Genomic DNA, 8,745 nt, shown 5'->3' with positions numbered 1-8,745 from the left:
CTGTCAAAGCATCGTTCAATAACAACAACTGTATAATTCACAACACACCTGTCAAAGCATCGTTCAATAACAACAACAACTGTATAATGCACAACACATCTGTCAAAGCATCGTTTAATAACAATAAATGTATAATCCACAACACATCTGTCATAAATGTATACATTGATATGTAAATGTGTAAAAATATACATAAAGATATACCGGAATTTATACATATATAATCCAATACATCAATGAAAAATTGTATGCATTAAATTTTAATGGCTTTTATGTAAAGCTATATTGTAAATGTTATCATAAATGCGTCCAAACTCTCTTTTCATAATAATTTCTTTCCAAACCCTCCCTCTATTAATAGGATCGCTGGTGTCAGCCTCGATTTGGCGTACTTATATACCGCTGAACGTGACCTTTCTACTAACTATCGTGACATACTAAGAGTGATTCCTTGGCGTACACATCGATTTCTTACATACCTACTGACTACATTAACAAATATACTGGCTACCTTGATATTTCAGATATCAAACAAATATTCACTGAAAAGGGGAAGAGTTTAAAATATGTAAGGCGAGATATAGGGTCCTGATGATAATTTATTTATTTTCTCAAAAGTTCAACAATAATTTCTGCTACTAACAGATTTAATTAAAATTATGACTGTTTTCATTGCCTCTTATACTTAATATATATATATATATTTTTTTAATTTTGAGTAAGGACTTATATTCAATACCGAATAGGAGAAGACTTAATAGACTAAGCCTGTTGTCTTATCCAATTGTGCAATTTTATGTCCAATAAAATTTGTTGAAATCCAAAGATAAATAGGGTGCGTTGACTCTTCGAGCAGTGAGATGAGCACTGACAGTACTTAAGAGTGTAACTATTAAACATGGTACGTGTATCAATGCACTGATGCACTGAAATATGTAACCCTAAGAGAAATGTAGTCAGGAGAGACATAAACAATGTCAAGAGTACTGCATGGTGTAACGTTCAATTCTCATTGTTATGTAAAAGATGTAGAATTATATACTCATGACTAGCAGAAACACTTTACATAGAACATAAAGTATGCAGAATTTTATACTCAGGACTAGAAGATATACTTTTTACCAAGTACCGCGTATGTAGAATTGTTGTAATAAGGACTAGCAGACAGACTTTAAATATCACTGGTATGGTACATATAACTTTATACTGAAGACTAGTAGACATAAATATATAGCACTGGTAAAATATGTAGAACTATATTGAATACTACATGTATTTGTACTCACGGTGAACAAACGGGTTGTACGCAGGACTATTAAAGTATAACCTATATTTGTACTCACGGTGAACAGACGGGCTGTACGTAAGACTGGCTGAGTATGACCTATACATGTATTTGAACTCAGGGTGTACAAACGGGTTGTACGCAGGGCTATTAAAGTATAACCTATATTTGTACTTACGGTGAACAAACGGGTTGTACGTAGGACTGGTTGAGTATAACTCCCTCGTACGCAAGCTTGTCAATGTTTGGTGTAATCATATCAGGGTTGTGGAATCCTACATCATTCCAGCCTTTTCACAAATGATAAAAAATAATATAAGGGATGTACATGGTTCAGTTAAGATATTTTGAAACATGTTAGTTAGTGTCTAACACGGCTACACACATACACTCATACACATGATGTCATGACAAACGCAGATCTAGCGTTGAAGTCTACTCTTACTAAGTCCAAGTTCTGGTTTTGTATTTAACTGCTGTTGAGGATTTCTTTTCTGGTGAACAATTGACATATATCTGACAACACTTACCGTAATCATCTGCGACCATGAACACGATGTGTGGCTGCTTGGCGTCAGTAATGGTTACAACGAACGCCAGCGTATAAAGAATATACATCGTTAAAGCCCCTTGTATTGATGGAGGCGACACATCCATATCAGTCGTACTGGTCATATTGATCTCTTTCGCTTTGTGTCTTCCGGTATAGTAACTGCCGTAGCATATGTGTACTTTTCCATGTATGTGTGAGTGTTGGCTAGAATGATAAGTTGTGATCATTCAAGCAAACTACGTATTTGCGTCACATATTACCGGTTCACTGTACATGTAGTGCAAATGAGCGGAGGTCAGTAATCTACGGAAGAGGACTAGGGCCAAATGATGTATTTTAATTGCGATTCCACGTGGAACTTGCTCGAAATTTTGAGACACCAAAAGTTTAACGCAAATTAATTTGTCATTTATGAGTTATTTAAGAATATTGGTTACAAATAGCGTTTGTGAAATGCAGATAATGTGCACTTATTTTCTTAGAAATCTCTTCCAGTTTTACAATTTTAAATTGTTTTATACGTTGTATGGAATATGCCTTTATTACTGTTAGTTAAGAGTGGTTTGTTTTTTTCCACAATTTACTCAATGGTTCCAAAATTTAAAAAAAAAAACAAAAAAATGTTATTAAACAAATTAAAAAAATAAAATATGAACTAATGAAACAAAAAAACCTGTTCCTAGGCGTTTATTTATCTGATGAACAAGCTTTTAACTTAATTGAAATAGTAGTATGCGTACATAGAAAAGAAAACTGGGCTTCGGTATCACAAACTTATTTGAGGCCGCCTCAAGCCGGGCTTTGATCCAGAACTCAAGAACTCATGCTCAGCGTATCACAAAATAAAACTCACCTCAAAGGCTAAAGCGGAGGCTGCCCTAGAGCAGATTTAAGTTTGAACTTCAGCTCAGAAACGCACTGCTTGCAATAACAAAATGGCTGGATGTTTTTTAAATAAGGCGGCGGAGGTGTTAGTGTTTTGCTTCATCGAAGCAGCTGCTATGTATATTAAGTGTCACAAAGCGTCACGCCAGAACCGGTGTACTAACAACAAAACAACAACCCACATTAGAGAGCATAGTAAAAACATCAACCTTCATAACATACAAGGAAATATAATTTGTTTTAACATAAGATCATTATGGTGACCATAAAAATGAACGTAATACATTTGTGTTTGCTCGTATAAAGGAAAAGGGGCGGTGCGTTCGTGGTTTATACCAGTCTTATCAGGGATTTATAATAAGTTGTTATATTCGTAATTTTGGATAAATGAACTACGCAAATATGAAATTTCAACTGGTATAGGAGGTATTGCTTCAGAAAGAGAGGTATACAGCCGCATTTTTCAAAATAAACGAATGCATGTCATCTAATGTATATATGAGTGCTATTTATGTTGAACATTTGCCATTTTGGAGAAAATTAAAAAAATATTGTTCAATTTTTGAACGCCTCCGCATGCACCAACCAAATAAATAGTTTGCATGCTTAATCACTGTCATACCAATGGTCATTCGTAGAAACGAATTAAAGGTTGTCACATTCGGAGGCTTTCAGTTCCGCATGCTACTGTATCTGTCCAAAATACTATATTTTGGCTATTTCTGAATTGCAACGCATTTATTTTTTCTATATTGGGGTAGCTAAGCATGCGCAAAGAAATCAATCTGCACGAAGAAAGACGGCCCCGATTAAGCAATTGGATGCATATAAAAGAAATTGATTAATACATTTAAATAGAAAATTTTACTTTTTATGTGGCCAAATGACCCAAAACGCCTGAAGTCCTTTACTTAAATTATAGATACAGTATGCAAAACAAAACAAAAAATGGAAAAACACTGCACTTAACAGCTGTTGCCCATAGCCTTCAAAAACTGCATAAGCATTTTATGTATCACAATAATTAATCATATTTTGATATACCGGTCCTGCTATGATACGTTATCTGAGTAATAGATCAAGCCAGACCTGAAAATTGATCAAATGTTGTTAGCGTAACTGGCGATAGAGGCACCATATGCTACTTCAAACTTGACCTGGGTTTGACCTTTTAACGGTAACTATAACGGTATATTGCTGAAAGCTATACAGTTACATATGATTCACCGGACAGGTAAATTGTAGGACAGGTGCTTCAAACCTACAGCCAGTTGTTCCACTATCGGTGGTTTAGTTTTACAATTGCATACTGTTGGAGTTTTGAAATAATACCCTTTAAGGATTGGAAAAAAAAATCTAGATAATATCAAGAAAGTGTAAAAAGACTCGAATTTCTAGAAAAGATTGGTGAAAAACATAAAGTTATTTTGCAGCATTTTATGTACTTCGCTTAAGACAACGGCTAAATCACAGGTCTAAGGGGTCGTATTGACAAATAAAGACTAACCACCCAAAAAATGAATTTAAAAAAACAGGTGTTTCAATTGGCATAGCGGATTGTTTTCGTCGCTTTTGTGTCCCAAGAAAAGGGCACAAAGGAAACTCGAAAGGTTTTCACGTTTTCCCCCTGGTACGATCAAGCAGAGGGTAAGGCAGGTTTATTCTATTCCAAATCGTAGACCGAGATGTACAACTTACTGTCGTGAGGTGGTGTGAAGTTTTATACCTAGACCTAGAGGTACAGCTAACGTCGTGATGTGATGTCAAGTTTCATACCTAGATGTAGAGATACAGCTAACTGTCGTGATGCGATGTGACGTTTCATACCTAGATGTAGAGATACAGCGAACTGTCGTGATGCGATGTCAAGTTCCATACCTAGATGTAGAGATACAGCTAACTGTCGTGATGTGATGTCAAGTTTCATACCTAGATGTAGAGATACAGCTAACTGTCGTGATGCGATGTGAGGTTTCATACCAAGATGTAGAGATACAGCTAACTGTCGTGATGTGATGTGACGTTTCATACCGAGATGTAGAGATACAGCTAACTGTCGTGATACGATGTAAAGTTTCATACCTAGATGTAGAGATACAGCTAACTGTCGTGATATGATGTAAAGTTTCATACCTAGATGTAGAGATACAGCTAACTGTCGTGATATGATGTAAAGTTTCATATCACAAATGTTTGCTAGGGTCTTAGTATTGAAGACAATATCAGTTAGAGCTATGGCGGAAATAAACTGCATTAAAATACAGTTGAGAATTGCCTGGCAAGGAATGTTGACGATTTACTACATAGCTCTGATATGTTTGGAGACAAACATATTTGAAACGTATTAGAATACTTAATAACTAAAATTACCGATTTCTCCGTTAGGGTAATCAACAACCCTACATATTCCGAGCTCCACAAATGTTCATCAGTTTGAATTGGTGTTCATGCTGTTTTCCTGAATTTAAGTTTTAACCTAAATAGTGAAACTTTCTTATCTCAAAACAACGAAAGTGCATACACATTGAAAGGCTCTCCAGGATCCCCTGCTGCCTAAAATGGGAAGGTAGTCGATTAAAAAAGTATTGGATATGTTTATAGAGTTCGAAATGTTTTCGCGAAATATAAGATCTTTGAAAAATCACAGTGATGAAACAAAACATGAACAGGGGTGACTCCCCTCCGAAAAAACCCAAACCTATAGGATATACCCTTTTTATGCGAAAGATGGGATAAATAAAATGTTCCGAAGAGTTCAGAGCAATCGTTAGTGCTCGATGGCACGGCGTGTTGTAACATGATTAATTTAAGATTAACACCGGTCTGGATTTCGTCATGGTAACGTCAATGTACATGTACTATCCCAGAGATCACGTCAACAATTTGATATGTCTGACTGGGACGCCGTAGCCGAGAATAAGTTTACAAAGTTCACGGTGTGTATGGGGAAGGTCACTCAGGACCCTATAGATACAGTCATGTATGATAAAAACCTGATGCCACAGCAACAGGGCGTTGATCATGACCTGACCGTGCAGGACGTGAGGAGTCTTATTCATTGACCTCAATGAAATGTGTTGACGATTGACAGTGACACACTTAAAAGCCATGGGTTCAATGGGATAATCTTGAAATAAACCTTTTCCTTTTGCGCAGAAATTGTATTGTATTGATTGCAAAGTAAGACAATATTACATATAGAAAGATGCTTATTTCAAACTGGAAAATTTGGGTAATACAAACAAATTCAAAAACAAATTAGCAAAATCAAATTACATGTAAAAACGATGTACTAATGTGACTGATAAGCAAACTGGGAAGTTTTTGCAAAAATGATAGGTACTTTAGGTGGTATATTGTTTCCAATATTAGTCATAATGCAAAACTTTTTGTTTTCATTATACATATTCTATATGTCAGTGTATGTAAATATTCCGACTTTTATTTTAACAGATACACATATGGTAGCAACAATACATTTCTAAAATTCTATAAATATTTTACTTGCGACTGTACATCCTCTGAGCTGTTTAACAAAAGTCACAAACCCTCTATTACAGAGTCAAACAAAATAACAATAGCGAATAGTTAAAAACTATTCAGATTTTATTTAGAAAATACACATCAGAAACTCAAACACATTAACAAGTTTTTAAAGAGTTGATAGAAATACATATAACTACGATATTAACGTCTGTTCAATGAAACAGTCCTTAACAAGTCTACTACATGAAGCTGTTAGGGTGAAATTGTGAAAATATGCAAGTGGTCTTGAGTGATCAAAGTATAGGTTATACTAATAAAAAAGTAATCAAATCCAGGGCAATTTGCACTGTTAAACGAAACAGCCAGGACGCGCAATTATTATTTATTCAATAAATTTGTACGACATTCTTTTAAAGTTATAACTCTTTAGCTAGATTTCGTATGTCAAAATGCCTAGTCAGAATGTCAAAAAAAACACTATTAAAGACTGTTTATCCAAACAGCAACCTGTTGAAACGTTTATTAAAATTAACTACCAGCCTAACAGCTGTGTAGCTGATTGTTTTTTATATTAATATTTTATTGATAGATATAGTCAAATATTTTCAAATATATACAGTAATAAAGTCCTAAACAGTAAGAATTTTGTGATTGTGTATTGATAACAGTTTATTCACCCGACGACAAAACCTACTTGAACATCTGTTTCAAAATATTTACAAATGTGTCTCAGTACACAAAGTTCGCTGTATTTAAAACGAATTATTTTATCACCATATCAATTGCTAGGTAAAATATTTTACATAAAGAATGACATTATTCATCCCACTTATATATAAAAATCTACACGCATGTACATGCATACAAAAACAAATATATGCATACACACATACACGCATGCTCGAACGCTATTATAGGATTCCTCTGTGGGAACTAAGGTCAAAAGGATTTAATGTTTCGATGTCCTTTGTGTTAAATCCTTGATAACGTCACAAATTTACAGCTTTTGGCTTAAACAGATAATGTTGATTTAAATTAAAATCATATTTACAGAAACTAGGCTCAGACAAAATAGGCAGTTGTTTCCCTTTACATGTGGGAAATATATCGATTTCTGATATTTTGTCCTAACATCATGAGGTAATTGAATTGTTCAAAGAAAAACAACATAATATTCACTGTTTTATTAGAAATATTATATATATAGATTTGCATTTCTTTTAGTTTTTACTTTCAATTTGAAACTAGCTTAAACAACAATTTGTAGTGTAATATTATGTACAACCCTCTAAAATTATAGGTGTTACATTCTTCACATGGTTTTAACATTACAGAATACACTACATTTCTACGAACCATATGAAGACATTAAACATAAATCAAACTCTGTACTTGTTCCTACAAATTATACACTCATATATTATAGGACTCATATACATCATAGAGAAAAAATCAATATCACTTTCCATATATTGGTATGTCAAAGTTAACATCCTTTAGAAATGTATCACACAACATAAGATAAAAATCGTACAATTCAGCTGATTAAATAATGATGATTATAATATTTTGTTCGGGGTTCTTAAATACCGCTTCATCACAACTTAGTTGGCAAGTCCTCTCAAAGCGGTTCATTTACAGCGGAGTAGACTGGAACAAGCGGAGTAAAGTCTCTTGTTCAAAGATACGACACAGTACCGTGACGTGACTCGAACCCGCAACCCTTCGATCACCAGTACGGCGTCCTACCACTAGACTATCGTGCCTCAAAAAAAGGCACTGAATTAGTAATCGGATGTTTCTGTTATCTGCAACTGTATCTATATGTGTATAACACAAATTTAGTTTTATATATAACAGGCAATGTCCTGTGTATGAATCATTTGTAAAACAAAATTAACCGACAAGTGCTTTTCGTGGATTCTTCATTTCTAATCAGTCGAAACAGTCGATATAGAACGCGCATTATCAAAAACAAAATAGAAAGTAAATTGCATTCATTTTGCATATAAAAGTTCGCTTTTCTCTTCTAAATGAAATAATAAGGTAGTATGACCAATACGGTTTTCTTTTCGTGGCGAAGCCGTACATACTAAATCATTAATTGTATATATTTTTTCAAAAAACATACAAAATCTAAGAGCCTTTCTTTAATTTTTATAATTTTGTATATGGCACACCAGGAAGCAATCTTTTTATCGTGCCTGATACGGTATATAAAATAATCTTTGCTAGCATTTTTATACACTGAATTTGTATTAACAAAAAATACGCATACGTTTTGTAAACACCAACTCCTGGGAATGGTAAATATGTAGTATTGTACACAGTCTCATATCTGACATTTCGAGTCTAGTTCGATATGTAGTCAGTGTCTTACCAAAAACAAAATGACTAGTTAAGCATGTATACATTAAAGTGTTAAAATATATACACAAAAGTGTTAAAATATATACACAAAAACAATCTAATCAACAAGACGATTCGGCTACGCTTAAAACGTATGCACACTTAGATGTTATCTATGTGTACATGT

The 8,745-nt window shown here is 34.1% G+C and overlaps 1 protein-coding gene across 1 annotated transcript in view; it reads right to left on the bottom strand.

Annotated features, from left to right (window-relative positions):
• LOC110447882 (arylsulfatase B-like) overlaps positions 1–2,713 on the bottom strand; it is a 17,408-nt gene extending 14,695 nt beyond the window's left edge. The window contains exons 1-3 of the mRNA XM_021493848.1: positions 2,692–2,713; positions 1,816–2,042; positions 1,464–1,575 (exon numbers count right to left, since the gene is read on the bottom strand). Coding sequence (XP_021349523.1) covers positions 1,464–1,575; positions 1,816–1,960 — 257 coding nt within the window. The 5' untranslated portion in view covers positions 1,961–2,042; positions 2,692–2,713. The remainder of the gene's footprint in view (positions 1–1,463; positions 1,576–1,815; positions 2,043–2,691) is intronic.
• Between the last annotated feature and the right edge of the window lie 6,032 nt (positions 2,714–8,745).

Source organism: Mizuhopecten yessoensis, unplaced genomic scaffold (assembly GCF_002113885.1).
Source record: "Mizuhopecten yessoensis strain PY_sf001 unplaced genomic scaffold, ASM211388v2 scaffold3645, whole genome shotgun sequence".
In the NCBI taxonomy this organism is placed as follows: Eukaryota; Metazoa; Mollusca; class Bivalvia; order Pectinida; family Pectinidae; genus Mizuhopecten; species Mizuhopecten yessoensis.
Note: the sequence above shows the minus strand (reverse complement) of the source record. Positions and strands in the feature narration are given on the sequence as shown.